This window comes from Kryptolebias marmoratus, linkage group LG20, assembly GCF_001649575.2.
Source record: "Kryptolebias marmoratus isolate JLee-2015 linkage group LG20, ASM164957v2, whole genome shotgun sequence".
NCBI lineage: Eukaryota > Metazoa > Chordata > Actinopteri > Cyprinodontiformes > Rivulidae > Kryptolebias > Kryptolebias marmoratus.
The window spans coordinates 24544364-24562218 of record NC_051449.1 but is presented as its reverse complement, the minus strand read 5'-3'; the positions used below and the strand labels follow the sequence as shown (position 1 = coordinate 24562218).

General features: G+C 39.9%; 1 protein-coding gene across 1 annotated transcript in view; it reads left to right on the top strand.

The window, feature by feature from the left end:
* Positions 1 to 2123: 2123 nt before the first annotated feature.
* si:ch211-207d6.2 (sickle tail protein) overlaps positions 2124 to 17855 on the top strand; it is a gene marked incomplete in the record, with an annotated part of 93134 nt that continues 77402 nt past the window's right edge. Inside the window, 3 exon segments of the mRNA XM_037982015.1 lie at positions 2124 to 2257; positions 14045 to 14228; positions 16034 to 16238. Of these exon segments, the coding sequence (XP_037837943.1) occupies positions 14114 to 14228; positions 16034 to 16238 (320 nt within the window).

Sequence of the window (17855 nt, the reverse complement as noted above, 5' to 3'; positions counted from 1 at the left end):
CCCACCTCCATCATCATCATCATATGAAATTACTTTTTGTCACAACAAATAATAGTGGCTGGTAAAATATTTGAGTGGCCAGTAAAACATTTTGTCCACCAGCCATAGTGGCTGGTGGACAATTTTTTTTAATTTCCACACCTGTGTCAAATATATAATATACACAGCCTGGCCCATAAAAAAGTCGCCAACAAAAAGGTTACGCACTGTAATATTTTGTTGGACCGCTTTTAGCTTTGATTATGGCACACATTTGCTGTAGCATTGTTTCGATAAGCTTCTGCAATGTCACAAGATTTATTTTCATCCAGAGTTGCATTAATTTTTCACCAATATCTTGCATTGATGATGGTAGTCAGACTGCTGCGCAAAGCCTTCTCCAGCACATCCTAAAGATTCTCAACGGAGTGAAGGTCTGTACTCCATGGTGGCCAATCCATGTGTGAAAATGTCTCATGCTCCCTGAACCACTCTTTAGCAATTCAAGCCTGACAAATCCTGCCCTTGTCATCATGGAATATGTCTGTGCCATAAGGGAAGAAAAAAATCCATTGATGGAGTAACCTGGTCATTCAGTAGATTCAGGTAGTCAGCTGAACTCATTCTTTGATCACATACTGTTGCTGAACCTAGACCTGACCAATTGCAGCAACCCCAGATCATAGCACTGCCCCCACAGGCTTGTACAGTAGGCACTAGGCATGATGGGTACAACACTTCACCTGCCTCTCTTCTTACCCTGATGCGCCCATCACTCAGAAACACTGTAAATCTGGACTCATCAGACCACATGACCTTCTTCCATTGCTCCAGAGTCCAATCTTTATGCTCCCTAGCAAATAGAAGCCTTTTTTTCCCTGTTAGCCTCACTAATTAGTGGTTTTCTTAAATCGCATTGTGCATGTGGAAATGCTCTTACTTTCACTGTTAAACGTAGCCCGGGGTTCTACTGTTGTTTTTCCTTCGATTTGATTTTACCAATCACGATCATTCAGGATTTTTTTTCTGGCCACATTTCTTCCTCGAAGACGATGGGTACCCACTAGCCTTCCAGTTTTTAATAATGTGTTGGATAGTTCTTAACCCAATTTTAGTAGTTTCTGCAATCTCCTTAGAGGTTTTGTCTGCTTGATGCATGTCAATGATGTGACCCTTATCAAACAGACTGACATGTTTTCCACGACCACAGGACATGGTTGAAATGAGAAGCAACTCATTGCACCAGTTGTTGCCAGCTGAAACATAATCACCCATGCAGTAATTATCCAATAGGAGGCTTGTACCTATTTGCTTAGTTAAATCCAGACTCTTGTTTTGGCCAGGCAGCGGGGCCAATATATATATATATATATATATATATATATATATATATAAATATATATATATGTGTGTGTGTAATTTTGATTAACTAAAATTTGAAAGCAATTTCTGATTTTCAGTAATTTTTTTCTTTTTATTACTTTGGTCAGTTTTTAGTTATTTCAGTGAAATTTGTGGAATTACCTTTTTTTTTTTTTTTGCAAAAGTGTACAAACGAATTTATCTATGTCTGCTGCTCCTTAACTGTAAATCAGTTATACTACGCGTGTGTGTAATGTTTATACAGCATATTTGTGTAAACTGTATATGTGATATAAATTTAAAAAGCAGAAATGTTTTTAATCTATTTGTAGTCAAAAGATATTGTATTTCATATCTAAAAATATTCCAAAGGGTTTTACAGATGGATTTAAAAAATTTTACAACATATGTTCAGATGTTGCATGTGTTGCAGTGGTACTGTTGTGATGGGAAAAAAAGTGTATGAGTTCATGAGTGTAATCTTGTGATGGTCCTTATTGGTTGTGTTTAGGTCTATGGTCATCCTAGGCCATCCTCGGCCATCCTCTAGATCCACCATTGTCATTGATTATGAGTAAATTCAGTTTGTAGATATCTGAAGAGGAAGCAGACTTTTTAGATAGTGTTCTTTCACTAAAGAAAGAGGTCATCACGTGCACTGACAGAAATGTTCTAACTCGCCTATGAGTCATGTCAGTACGTTGACAGTACGTGCTCGTCAGACAGGTCAAACAAGTAATATTGGCCAAGGTGGAGCTCCAGCTGTGACAGAGGGGTGTGGTGTGTCAGTGTGTTGGATTCAGACTGAACACAAACAAGCTTCAAGAGTCAGAATCGAGAAAACAACCGGAGAGAGAAACTGAACATTAGAACTTAAGAGGGAGTCTGTCCTAACTGCTGAACTTTGTCCCTGCAGGTAAGTCCTGACTATCAGGACATTAAAACAGCTTTATCGCACACCGCCAAAGGCGAAGCAATGTTTTTGACAATGTCGTTGTGTGTTCTTTTGTCTGTTAGCAAAATATCTCATGAACCACTAAATGGATTTTAATGAAACTCTCAGAAAATAATCATTGGATGTACATCTACAATGGATACATTTTTAAAGTCAACCAGATTCAAAATGACTGCCACAATGCAGTCTTAGCAAACATAATAGTGGCTATACTTTTAAAATTTTGTGTGATCAAGCTAAAATTTTGTGTGATCATAGCTGAGCACCATGTGCAACATATTCTCCAAGCACTACATATTGTGCAATACCTGTGCTTAACTTTAGAAATAACTGTTAAAGTTAACTCTGTCTGTTGGCAAATTATGTCATGATCAAATGGACAGATTTTAGTGAAACTCTTAAAAAGTAATTACTTGCTGTACTTCTACAACTTGACATTTAGAGTCAACACAATTTAGGATGGATGCCACAATTAATTGACCCTATCAAACAAAAATTCCCACAACTCTAAAACTAAAGTTTGATGTGGTAGTAGCTGACAGTCATTCACAACACATTTTCTAAATGGTAACACATCTCGCCGTATCTTGTGAGATTTGGCATAACTTAATTTACAAGGTTTGACCAAAATGACTACAAGACCATAACTCTTTGGCTATACTCTTGTGACATGGTTTTTTTACGAGTTTTTTTTTTAATGGTAAGTTTATATTAAATCTGTCTTTGGAAGTTGTACAATAAACATTTAACTACTGGCAGGTTTTAGAGAATCAGGGTATGATGCATCAGACATACATTAACACTTTGTGGTGATAACAGACCCAAGCAATTATAATCTGATTTTGTAATATGTCTCAAACCTAAACAGCAGCTCTTCTTGTGTTGCTGCTGCTTATATTCATTCAGTATCTTACCTTTTTTTGTAATTTCCTTGGCGGAGGTAACAAAAGGGTCACATGCAGGAGTATATGACCTTTGACCCCATGAACCTTGAAATCAACAAGCATCATCTTTGACCTGTGAGGTGTCCAGTTGTGTAGTTTGACATTCCTACATGACACTGTCGAATAGTTAGAGGACTGGTCAACTGTGATGTTGACCTTTGACCCCATGATCTTGAAATTAATTGTAATGACCCTTGACCTAAGAGGTGTCAAACTTTGCAGTTTAATGTTATTCCATTACATGGTTGCATAGATAGAACATAAGGTCTTGTGTGACCTTGACCTTTGAGTCCTTCACCTTGAAGGAGTCTTTAATCACCCTTAACCCATGAGGTGTCTAGCTATGGACTTAAACATTCCTATGTTATACAGTTGCAGAGTTAGAGCACGGGCTGTTCTGTAACCTTGAACTTTAATAGGATCACCAGAAAAATGTGAAAACTTGTTCCTTGTACCATATTTGACATTTTGTGAAAATGTCATGAAAATCCATTCATGAGGTTGGGTCCGGACAGACCTAAGGATAATCAAATCCAGTAAAGAGAAAAACGGCAAAACCGGAGTGTCTCTGTGACCTGGTTTCAATGAAAGGAGTGGCTAAAGGCAAGTGTAGCTAAGAAATCTCTTTTCTGCTTTCCGTGTTTGTTGTTTGGAGGAGACTTAGAGCTTGGACCGAACAAGGAATTTTTGACCTGAAACATCTGTCGGAAAAAATAAAAAAAACATAAAACCAGTATGTGCCACATTGGAAACAGTGTGAAATTATCCATGTTGGGCCGGGTTAACATCGCCTGTCAGCTGAATGAGGGCCACCGCATTGCTGTACAGAGGCACAATGAGCTGGTGAAAAAAAACAGACATGCATTATCATGGATTGTGGATTGCATAAAATTTTGCGGGGAACACCATTTACCATTACGGGGGTCTGATGAGTCTTTGACATCACTGAATCGGGGTGTTTTTCTGGATCTGATTAATCAGTTTTTTTTTAGACAGTCAGTTGGCAGATCACATCTCAAGTTCACAGGTACCTAAGTATACCTCTAAAATAAAACCATCCAAAATGAGCTCCTTGATTGCATTTTAGAGGTTTATCAACAAACAATCAGGGATAAAATTTTAGACACGCCATTTGTTGCGGTGCAAACAGATGAAACCACAGATGTGGCTTGTTCGAGCCAGTGTGTGATTATGCTCAGGTACATCACTGAATGCGCTGCAGTGGAGAGATTCTTGGGCTTTTTCCTGCTAGAGGACAGGTCTGCAGAGGAATTTGAAAAGCTTCTGAAAGAAAAGCTCCAGCCGTTTAAACTGGAAAATAAACTAATTTCCCGGACTTGTGATGGAGCTGCGGTGACAAGAGGCGCATCCTCCAGTTTGCAGGCTAGGTTGCAGAAAACCTTTCCCCATACGCACTTTGTGCACTGTTATGCCCATCAATTAAACTTGATCAGGGGTGCAACTACATACTTTCTGAGGTGTATGCGAACACATTATCGGCAACCCCCCGCCACCCCGGCCCAGGTTTAATAATTCTATTAATTCTACAGTAATTCTATTATGGACTTTTATTTTGTTTCATTTTAGAGCAGGTGATCATCTCAATCACAAGCAAAAAAAAAGTTTAATAAAGTAAAAATATGTAACAGTAGTGGCACTCAGTGCTCAACAAATTTTCTGTAGTGGAAATATGAAATCTGAACAACAGCCTGGACTGTATGTCAGAGTTTTAATACTAAACTGTTACATTTTGTGTCTTTGCACTTGCAGTCCATTTGTCAAGAATAGCATCAAATGAAATAGACCGTGCCACACTATTTTCAATAGAGATTACTGCTAACTGGGACAAGCGATCATTGCTCATACTCGATGGAAGGTATGTTTTGATAAGCTTCAGCTTGCTAAAGGATCTCTCGGCAGATACAACTGTCAGAGGCATGGTTAAGAATACTCTAGAGGCTACTGTCAAATTTGGAAATACCAAATCAAGATTCTCCTGTATGAGGAAATTTACCTTTGCTAGAGCCTTGTAACCCTTCAATAGATGGCTTGCTGGATATATTTCTTGAATGATATCTCTTGAAACATCACAGGTAGTCAGGGCATATGCGGTCACTTATTCCTGAAGCTCAGCTTTTGCTTTTTATTATCTGTTGTATTGTAAATAGGCCTATGAAGTGTCTTCAAAAGGTGGACGTTCTTCTGGGTCTTCATAATTGCAGCAACGATGTACTGATCAAAAGAAAATGACTCTACAGACATAAGTTATCTTTTGAACAGTGAGACTTTATTCAAGACAACAGAGTCTGTGCCGAAACCGGGAACTTCTGGTCCAATCAGTTAAATCCCCCCGTTTCTCTGGGGCTGCTTGTTTTTATGAACATTTACCACACCCTAGTAAGAGTAACAAGACACCCACGTCCCACTGGGACGGACCTGTAGGATTCAAGTACATTCAATTCCATTTATGGGGATAAACTAGGGTCTTCAGACAAGCAACAGCTAACTGTCCACGTTTGCACGTTTTCAACAACGTGAGCGTAAGAGCTAACGGTTCACTTCCTAAGAAGGCGTTGTGGCTGAGGACAGTGTCTCTCAAAATGATAGCTCAGCCCTCATGGCCTGAACACAGATGCAGACCAGTTACCTCACCTACAACTACAGCAAACAGTTGCAAGACAACAACAGCCACCTTTCAGAAATTAAAATAAGGGACACTCACTATGGTGGGGTGCCCACAGAAGTGGTATACTTTATTTTATGACTGTTTCTTGTAAAAACAAAAAAACAATAGTGCAATTATTACAGAGGTTGGTTAGAGTACCCAAAAATTGTACACCAATCAGAGTAGTATAACTGCAACATGTTAAGCAGAAGTAGATTAATCTTTAAATAAGCAAGTGTAAAAAGTATTTGGTAAAAAGTCTACTCAAGTACTGAGTAACAAATCATAACACCAGATTTAATATTTTAAATTCATGTCAGACAGCCAAAAGTAAGTTATGTGCAAATTCTGGTACTTTAAAGACTAAAACCAAAATATTTGTAAGGAGTTAGGTTCAGAGGCTGGTTCTCGACCAGATTTACAAAGGGACCAGAGTAGTCAGTGTTTTTTCATGGGGGGCAAAAATAAATGAAGAATGAAACAAAAAACAGGGCAATATTTCATCATTTAATATATAAGTGAGCCAAAGAGCCACTTGCGTCAGCCCCCGTCTAGAACCACCCATGGGCTGCAGGTCTGTGTCTGAGGCATTGGTTAGCATGTTTTCCTTCATTCTTACAGCTTGATAGGAAGTCAGGTTATCCAGATTGGTAAACCACATTAATAAAATAATATTGATCACAGAACACTGTGAAAACTTAAAAATACGGGACAATTCCGTATTTACGGGACGATTCCATATTTACGGGATGGGTGGCAACCCTAGCCACCTGTCACTTTTAGGCTAGCTTAAGCTAACCTGAATATTTACAACCCTCCTGTTGACACACTGACATTACTTACCTACTGTCTGTCAACCACTTTAAAAACCTTTTCTTCATCCCTCCAACATATCCCTCTCCCTCTTCCATTTTCTGTTTTGTGCCCGGAGAGCTTTTTTTTCTGCTGCCCCATCTTTTGCTCCCTGTTGTCAAGTGCACTAACAATCGTAGTCTACAACAATTCAAATTCAAAAGAAAAAAACCGTGCCTGAGCATGTTATCGAAGGGGCGCATGCCCAAGGAACCTGTGAGGGAGGGGGGAGCGACAGGAGGGGAGGTGAAAGAGCGGAGGGGCGTCTAATCAGTGCCGCTCCTCTGTTATTGATCATTTCATACATGCACAAACATCTGTTAAATATAGAAAATGCTGACTAGAAAAAATTTTCCCACATCATTTTGGCGCCCTCTGTAGTGCGGCACCCCTATGTGTTGCATACAGTGCATACCCACTTTTTGCACCACTGAACCTGATCATTCAACAGGCATGCTCATTGCTTACACCTGTCATGATATTTTTTGCAAATCTTTCAGCTTTTGGAACATTTTTTACCAAGTCCCCTAAAAGAACTGCTGTCCTGGATGAAGTGTGCATCCGGAGAGTTCCAGTATCGGACCAAACACGGAGCCGCACAGTGCACACTGTGTTTGAACAGGAAGAAAACCTGAAGGCATGCTTTGAAAACATCTATAAAGATCAGGCTTGGGACAGCGTGTCTGTCCAACAAGCTCATGGTTTGTACACACTCCTCCAGGACAAAACTTTTCTTTACTTTTTGTCATTTTTTTCACCGTGCCTTTATGCATGCAGACCTTCGTTATAACATTCTCCAAAAACGTGCCACAAATCCTACAAAAACAAAACAGGTCTTGGAAAATTTTACCCGGTCCATAAATGATCCGAATGAGTCGCTGACCATGGATCAACCAAACTCAAATGCAGACCGTGCTCCAACACCGCACCGGATGCAGAGCTCAGATTGCACCTCTGTGGCAGCTCAGTGCTGCAAAATAATGATCAAGCAGTCAAAGGTTTACTTTGAGAAGGCCCAACATTTAGATTCATTTGAACTTGTTAATCCAGATCTGTTCTCGAAATCAAAACCTGTTTCTCACAGAAGCAATTGGACTCCACATGTGAACATTTCCTGATGATCTGCAAAGAAAAACTTTGAAAAACTTTCTGCCCTATCACTGTTGAGGATGCTGACAGACAAAAATCTTCAGAGTACTTTTTCGGAAACCCTAAAGCTAATGTAAATAGCCATCACAACCCCGATGACTTCTGCATAGTCAGAAAGGTGTTTCAGCACACTGAAGAGGATCGAGTCGTTTCTCTGCAGCAACATGGGACAGGAAAGACTGAACGGGCTGGCCGCACTATCTATTGAGCAGGAATTCATCCAGTGATCACCTGACTTCAGTGACAATGTCTTTAACTTTTTTGCATCCCAGAAAAGTCGGAGTGAGCTTCTCTTTAAATAAGGTAGGCCTCATTTAAAAACATATTGTGTCTTGTTTCATTTTATCGGTGTGATTGTGTCAAGGAGTGTTGAAACCCTTAATGCAGGGAAATTAAGTTGGGCAACTGACAGAGGCTCTATGTAAGCTTGGTCTTTGGTGTGCTTCCGTGGGTGTTTGTCATTTTTTCATCTCAAAAACAACTTTAAAACTGTCAATTTATAGCAGTTTTTTTGTGGTCGATGACTTGCATGTTGAATCAACGTTAGGTTCTGAACTAGGGATGGGAATCTCTGATCTCTACCCAATACGATACACATCTAGATTCACAATTCAATTCAATTCAAAAATACTTTATTAATCCCAAAGGGAAATTAAATGTTGTTGTAGCTCATAATCCTGGTTTTGTTAAAGAGTTGATGGCTGTGGGCAGGAAGGGTCTCTTGTAGCGGTCTGTCCTGATTTGTCCTCGGTCCTGGTGTCCTCAAAGAGTCCCACCAGGTAAGCCTTGCTGGCCTCCTGCAAAGCCATGATGGCTTAGCTCTGGAAGCTCAGGTCGGTCTTGAAGTCCTGGGTGATCTCCTGGACCAGGTGCTAGAAGGGCAGCTTCTGGATGAGCAGCTTGGTGGACTTCTGGTAGTGGTGGATCTCCCTGAGAACCATGGTACTGAGCCTGTAGAGATGAGGCTTCTTCACTCCGCCGGTGGTCGGGGCGCTCCTGCTGGAAGCTTCACCTCCGGTGGATATATGGGCACTCTGCTTGGTTTTGGCCATGACTGGAGTTAAGGGTTCTTCACATTTAACACTTGTTGTCATGGTTACACGTCATAACAAAATGTCCAAAAGTAAAAAGGCTTCAGTAAATCCTTTTAGCTGCACAGCATCCGATACCAGAGGAAGTAATCATCCAAACAAAAGTGATTTACATCCAGAAAAAAAGAGGAATGAAGTTTTCAAAAGCAATATCTCAGAATGAATGGAACAGAGCTACTCCAACATGCAGCCACCTTGAGCGGCGCAATTCTAGAAGCAAGCTACGATCCAATACATTTATGATACCGCCTCATTAACCAGCAAAAAGTTTTTACCAGCTACTCAAACATTTTACCAGCTACTATTTTTCTTTTTTGTGTGTAACACTTCCTTTGGTTACAAACCCCACCAGTACAATGAAATTATAGCCTATAAATCATATGATTTGCTAGAGCCATAAATAGGAAATTATATTTTTGTGCAATGCTTTTTGGTTTTAATTTTTGTAATTTTTAGTAAGTAAGGTCAATATTAGTTCAGGTCGGCTTTATTGTGAAATTTAGTTTTATTTTGAAAAAAGCTTTCTTCCTGTTGAGCTTATGTTACGTTAGAAAAAGCACAGAAGGCATAAGGAATGTATAAGCATGGAGCAATACAGTTTTTGTCTAATGTTATAGCATATCTGTGTCATTCTATCAGCACTCTTGCAAAGGTAAAGGACAAGTGTATACCATGTTTTTTGTTTGTTTTGGAAAGAAAGAAAGAAAGAAAGAAAGAAAGAAAGAAAGAAAGAAAGAAAGAAAGAAAGCATGCATGAAAGAAAGAAAGAAAGAAAGAAAGAGAATTGTAATAACTGATTTTGGATAGTCTTTTTTTGTATTTGCATTTTTTTCTGGATAAAGACTTTTTTGCTAAATTCACGGACTTGCACACGTTCTTTACCTTTGCAAGAGTGCTTATAGAATGACACAGATAATGGATCTGTTGCCATAACAGATTTATTCTTAACTCTGTCAGAAAAACCATTTACAGTAAAGATGTTTACCATACATTTGTACTTAGACTGATTTAACATAGCACATCACAGTACAAAACGAGCTAGTCACGGAACTCGCCATTGTCATTTACTTTTCATTTTTCATTTAAAAAAAAGCTGTTTAACTTTTGGTTCTTCCCTTGACTCTTGAGGAGAAACCGCCACCCAATGATAAAATGCTCTAACCCAGAGCTCAAGGAGGAGCAGGGGAGGGGAGGAGGGGGGTGACAAACAGCTAATGCTAATTCAACATTGATTAGATGTTGGCATTTTAATCATTAGAATTTGACCATAAAACAACATTGATTCAATGACATCTTTTCAACATTGGTTATTTGGCTAGAATTGGATGAGTGTGGTTTTCGTCCTGGTTGTGGAACACTGAACCAGCTCTATACCCTCAGCAGGGTCTTTGAAGATGCATGAGAGTTCGCCCAACCAGTCTACATGTTTTGTGGACTTAGAGAAGGCATTCGACCGTGTCCCTCGGGAAATCCTATGGGGGGTACTCCGGGAGTATGGGGTACCGGGCCCTTTGATACGGGCTGTTAGGTCCCTATATGACCGGTGTCAGAGCTTGGTCCGCATTGCCGGCAGTAAGTCTGACTCGTTTCCAGTGAGAGTTGGACTCCGCCAAGGTTGCCCTTTGTCACCGATTCTGTTCATAACGTTTATGGGCAGAATTTCTAGGTGCAACCAAGGTGTTGAGGGGATCTGTTTTGATGACCTTAGGATTGCGTCTCTGCTTATTGCAGATGATGTGGTCCTATTGGCTTCATCAGGCCATGATCTACAGCTTTCGCTGGAGCAGTTCGCAGCCGAGTGCAAAGCGGCTGGGATGAGGATCAGTGGCTCCAAATCCGAGGCCATGGTCTTGAGCTGGAAAAGGGTAGAGTGCCTTCTCCGGGTTGGGGAAGATGTCCTGCCCCAAGTGAAGGAGTTTAAGTATCTCGGGGTCTTGTTGGAAAAATGGAGCGGGAGATCGACAGGCGGATTGGTGCAGCATCTGCAGTGAAGTGGGCGCCGTACTGGTCTGTCGTGGTGAAGAGAGAGCTGAGTTAAAAGATGAAGCTCTCGATTTACCAGCCGATCTACATTCCTACCCTCATCTATGGTCACGAGCTTTGGGTAGTGACCGAAAGAACGAGATTGCGAATACAAGCGGCTGAAATGAGTTTTCTCCGCAGGGTGTCCGAGCTTCTCACCCTATCTCTAAGGGAGAGCCCAGTTATCCGGGAGGGACTCAGAGTAGAGCCGCTGCTTCTCCATGTCGAGAGGAGCCAGTTGAGGTGGCTCGGGCATCTGGTTAGGATGCCTCCTGGACGCCTCCCTGGTGAGGTGTTCCGGGCATGTCCCACCGGAAGGAGGCCCAGGGGAAGACCCAGGACACGCTGGGATTCCCCCGGAGGAGCTGGCCCAAGTGGCTGGGGAGAGGGAAGTCTGGGTCTCCCTGCTTAGGCTGCTACCCCCGCGACCCGACCCCGGATATGTATGTATGTATGGATCCACAATCATTTGTCAACCTTAACCAAAAATCAACCTTTTTGACCATAATTCAACATTGAATTAACATATTTTGCTATCTGGGTGCTTTCAGGTTGGAGAGACTGAAGTGTCTGTGTGCATGCGTGTCATTAAAATACCAAAATCATAGTGGCAGAACTGGCATGGAAACTACAGTGAATTCAAGGGGCACATGATTGTCATGTAAACGTGCAACTTTTCCCCAATCAGCATCAGAAAATCTACGTTTTCAGGAGATTGTTTATGAGTAAACAGGGCCTAAATAGCATAACAGTTTTTCCCAACAACAATAACTAATGTTGTTTCTGACATTAATAAAACCAATAACTAATGGGGGAGTTTTTACCAATAGCAATAAAACCCTTAGCTAACATTATAGGTTTTCTCAATGCAGCGGCTGCTGTAGCTCAGTAGTCAGCACTATGGTCTTGTAATCCTGCTGAGGCTGCAGGTTCAAGCCCAAATTGCATCAGAAAGGGCATCCAGCCTTGAACAATTGTCAAATCTTTCATGCGAAAAAAAAATTCAAAACAATACTGCATCTAGGTTTTTATTGTCTCACTAGTTTAATTATTCCTACCTGATGTCTTCACTTGTCTCCTTTATAGCAGCTGCCATTACTGACCTCATGTCTGTCTCCTTCATCCCTTGCCTGTGTTCTTCTCTGCTAAGTCATATGGTCAAACAAGTATTATATAATAGCTTTAAATAAATTACACATCTTCAGATTCATCACAACAGCTCTGTGGAGTTATATCCCAGAGGAGACATTTAAACTCCCAACTTCTGTAATGTATCTGCTTTATGATTCACCATCAAGTTCAACAAATGATTACGGTCTGAACAACAAAATAACCACAAATAAGTGCCTTTATTTTTCTTGTCATGATCTGTTATATTGTAAATACTTATCAGTACACAGTTGTAACTTGTCATTTTACTAGTAACTAATAGCTTTAGCTAACCTGAATATTTACAAGCCCCCTCTTGATGGTCTGCCAGAACTTACCTCTCGTCTTTCAATCACTTTGAAAAGCTTTTCTTCATCCCTATAACATCTTTATCCTTCTCCCCTTTACCGTTTTCTTTTCTGCCTCTCCATCTTTAGCCTCTCCATCTTCCTGTCATCAGATGACAACACGATGAAAACAATCGCGCTCCAGCGCGGGGGGCATACACTGAAGCACCTATAGTGTGTGTGTTTGTGTGTGTGTGTGTATCTAATCAGTGACGTGCCTCTGCTATTGATCATATCATTTACACATGCACAAACAGCTGTTAAATGCAGAAAATGACAATTAGAAAATTTTTCCTGTCATCACTCTAGCACGGGGCTCTATGTGCCACATATACTGCATACCCACGTTTTGCACCACTGCTGTTACATTGGGCAGAGAGAACGGCAAACCAAATGCACAGACTCATCTTGGTTTCAAAGAAACTAAAATAATTTATTTAAAAATAGAAGAACAAAAAGCTGACGAGGCAGCAAAAACCAAACAATTACAAAAATCCAAAATGTGGCAAAAATTACAAGACAAGGCAAAACACAGAAGGAACCAGACTGCACTGATAAGCAACAATGAACAGGCAAGTAAACTGAGGACATGGCCAGATTGTAAGGCAGAGGGTACTTTGGGGAAGTGGGCACAGGTGAGTAATTACAAACTTGTTTACTTGCCATGCCCATGTCCACCTGCTACAAGTGACTGACTGAGGAGAAGTGAATAACGACAGGAACACAAGAAGCAGAAACTATACAAGACAAAACATGAAAACAACAACCCCAAATACAAAAGAAACCTCAAAGAATAACCAAAACAAAACCCAATGCTTGACAACTGCATTCACTGTGTAAACTTAAGAACACAACAGCAATAAGAATCTTTTTTATTGACAACAATAAAACTGGTATCTAATATTTGAGTTTTTCCTGGCAGTGATAAAACAATTGACTTATTTTAAAAATTTTCAATCTTGGCCAAAGCAAAACCTAATTTATTAAAATTGATGGACAGCAACTTCTACAATTGAAACTGGGCAATATTTTATTCTCTTACATGCAGTTTATTAATATTTGTTGTTGTTGTTTGTGTAATTGTTTATATTGATTTTATGTCTGTGTGTGAAATGTCAATTTTTATGGTTGATTTTAGATGTAGATTATGTATATAAAATGTATATCTGTAGTTTTAGAGATTTAATTTTTTCAAAGCCTAACCAGTGACTGGTTCTGAAATTTAGCTTTTGGCTAGAAGGTCTGTGAAATGCTATGGGTTGTTTTGTTTCAACATTACTAATGTTTTGTCTCAGATTTTAATTAAATTTGAAGATAAGCGCACTTCTGTATGTGGGTTTTAGTAAACAGACAAAGATGAATTGATGTAAACATTTTGTTAAATAGTTTTTAGAGTGCTGCAGTTTATGATTTTCCTTTTAGTTCAGAATTTTGATACAAACAGACATTTCTGCCTTCTCAAGTTTCCCCAGTGTTTCTTTTTTATAAAATTCTATCCAGGTGAGAAATCTATTTATAATCACGTACAGGTGAGGAGTATCCAGTCCTCAGGTGTGAAGGGTTTGGTGGAGGAGCAGGACCCCCTGGCTTTGGAGATCATGGCTGATGGAAAGGCGTTGTCTCCGTCAACCCACTTTATACGAGGATGTAAAGCTAGAGCAAGTCTACCTGTGGGTCGCTCAAGTTGTCAAAGAAGAGACAGGCCAACTACAGGTAAATGATTATATAAAATGTTTGCAATTTTTAAAAGCTTAAATATCAGTCATGATATTCTTCTTGAATGCATCAATATTTATAACAATATTTATGAGTGTATAATCACCTAAAAATATTAATTGAAGCATTTTAAGATAATGAACTAGTTTTTTTAAGATTATACAAGTATTCCTTCTTTATGCTATTAAAACCCAAATTCAGAAATTGTTGGAGGGTACAGCAAAATTCTAAAAGACTGCCGTAATTTTATATTTTACTTTAATTTCATTGCAGATAGGTTAAGCTTTATTTATATACGGCCAGCTCTGTATTTCAAGCTAGCAATACATGAGAATACAGACCTGAAAAAGTCAAGTTTACAAAGGGTTGATTAAAAGCTAATAATTAAGTCGGTAAAAAAGGGGGAAAAAAGCTATAACAGTCCTGATGGATTCTCAATAATCCATGTAGCTAAATCTAACAAGGTTCAGTCAGGTCATCTGGAATGGTTCTTTTTTGGTAAAACATTTTGTGTTTTATCAAAAAGACTTTAGTCTTCAGTCTGAGGAGCTACAAGCAAACTCAGGCTTATAAGTCTCAGTCTTATAAGCAACATGTTCGCATAGTGAATCAACCAGTTGCTGGTGACACTCAAAACTATTTACCTATGCTGTTTAGTGCCGAGAGGGCTGTGATCATTTATACATTAGGGAAACAAAGCAGCCACTGGCCAAAAGGATGGCCCAGCATAGAAGAGCAACATCATCAGGCCAGGACTCTGTGGTTTACTCCCATTTGGAGGCCAGTGGTCACTCTTTAAGAGATGAAAATGTGCATATCCTTGAAAGAGAGAAACATTGGTTTGAGAGAGGAGTAAAGTAAGCCATCTTTCTGAAGATTAAACAGGGGTGGAAGCCTCTGTGTCCAACTATCCTCCTCCTAGAATGCTGTTATTGCGAGTATCACTCAGCCCTCTGTGACTAACAAGCAGGCATCAGGGCCCTATTGATTGGTCGTTAGGCTGTTGTTCCTCTTTTTGCATGTGAACAACTAGTTTTGGGTGTCACAATCAACTGGTTGATTCACTATGCAAAGGTGCTGCTTATAAGGCTGAGTTTGCTTGCAGCTCCTCCGACTGAAGAAGTCATTTGGATAAAAGACGAAACATTTCAGCAAAGAACAACCTGTTCAGAGGACCTTACTGAACTTTGTCAGATGCTATAACAGGTGATGTCAACAAGTGATTACAATTATAATTTTCTTCAAACCCATAGTCTTTTAGAACCAAAGATGTTAGTAAATGGTGTAACAATTCACACTTAGAGCTGAAGCTGTATTCTTTACTTTCTGAGCAAGATTGCCTGTTGTATGTTATCCTCCTCCAGAAAAAACAGTCAAAGTTTGCACTTTGTAGTCAATGATCAGAGATTATCACTACAGCTTTAAACTTCACTTCATTTCAGATCTGCTACACAGCAATTCAAAGCTTCTACAACAGATATATGCCTAAAGAGAATCATTTCACAGACAAAAAAACAGGGAGATGTGTGAATGAAGACATTTGAGATGGTTCCTGCCATAGTTAGTTGTTTTAGTACTGGTTTCAGAATAAAGTAAAAACAACTCATTTTTTACTTTTCCTAAAATGTCAATGATATGCCCAAGCCAAATAACCAAAATAAGTCATTTAAGAATGCAGTGATAGTTCTCCTTTACAACATAGTATCTCACATTGGATCAGTATGCTTATTGCAGTGAAAAATGTGTCAGACGTTTTCATGCCGTCACACTTTAAATTATACGGTCTATGTATATTGTGTTAGGTGTTCTGTACCTACAGTTTGGAGAGGAGACAAAGCTGATCAGTATGCCATCGCCGGATGAACTCAACACTCCAGACTCTGTGCGGGCTCTGTTTGTCACTGCTTTTCCACATCAGCTCACCATGAAGATGTTGCAGTCCCCCAACATGGCCATCTACATCAAGGACACCAACCGTAATGCATACAACAAAATAGAGGACGTTAGGTGAGTGTGTGTCGATGCAGTTTCCCAGCCATGGTCCATGTGACCCTCTGTCCTGCAAGTTTTAGATGTTTTACAGCTTCGGCACACCTGATTTAAATTTAATGAATTTTTACTAGACATCTGGAAAACTTGATGACATGCTGATATGATCATTTATTGAAATCAGGTTTGTTGGTGCAAGTGTGTATCTAAAACAGTATAGTTTGTGAACATGTACAGAATAAATCAACATACAGTACAAACACTGATTCAATACAGTTCACTACTTTTTGTCTTTCCAGTCATTTCTGTTGGCAGTTCATTGGTGTTTTTATTTTTCAAAAGCATATCAATAGTTTGTAAACCGTCTTTAAAATCCTTAAATCTTTATTTTTGCAACGTGGTCACATATGAGCTAAATAGAAAGCAAAAGAGGAAGCCAACAATCATTTATAAATTATTTATAAAGCAAGCAATATAAATGCTTATGCAGGGAGTTGCAAAATGTGGAGACAAATTGAGATGCAGAAACCTTATTTAGCTTAAGTGGCTGTAAATATATGTGTTTCTAAACCCGAAGTCCACCTATGAGTATAGTGACAGCAGTGATGAGGAGTGGCTACCAAGGAACACTAGAAACATTGAAGATGTGGATGATGGGAGATGATAAACAGGATGCTGAACGTCAAGATGTTGAGGGTCAGGATGATGAAGGACACGATGCAGAGGGAGATCAGCATCATGAGAGAGCTGAGGAAAATGTCCACATGGCACCTGCCCAGAGAAATGTTCACAAGGCAGCTGCCTGCACTCAACCCTGCAAATACGTCTGGTAAGTCCAAGACAATGACTTTGACGGAGACTTGCCACCTTTTCTAGGAGACATGAGAGTAAACGTTCATGAAAGAGAACCAATTGTTTTCTTAAGGCATCTGTTTTCCTTAGATCTTATTGATTGGATCGTGCATAACACCAACATGTATGCTCTGCAGAAAGGGAAAGGAAATCTGGCAGTGACAAGCGAAGAAATGCTAATTTTTGAAATGAGTTAGGAGAGGAGTTTGTAGATGCAGATGTTTGATGAAGACTGTTTGTTCTCTTTGCCTGTGAATTATTTTTAAAGTCACAATTTTTATAATTATATTTACATTATTGACATCATTACTGGACTACTCTGAACCTAAGGACTGGGAGATTTTCTCACTTTTATTTTTACCTTACTTTTCTTCACCTCCAAGTTGAACTAGGGCAAAATGCCCCTGTTCGACCCCAAGGACATTAGCAGTATTCTACAAAGACTTCAGTTTTTAGAAATAAAGATTCAACGGCTGAAGGTGAACTTTGAGATCAACATTACCTGTGGAAATGAAACAACTCTTCCTCAAATCAGCGGAGAGGTTGTACACCCGGGACCAAGCAGCTCGCCCTGGATCGCTCAGGGCGCCAAGCCGAAACAAAAGTCTCAAACTGCAGATCCCACGAGACGACTAACGGGGAGAACCCCTCACCTGGACGAATCAGCATGGCCCGCTCTGAGCCGAAACCCACCTTCAACGTCAACTCCTGCTCCGCCAAAGAATAGCAAACAAGCAGCTGGAACCAAAACGGCACCACCAACCACGCTCCCAAGGACAAAGC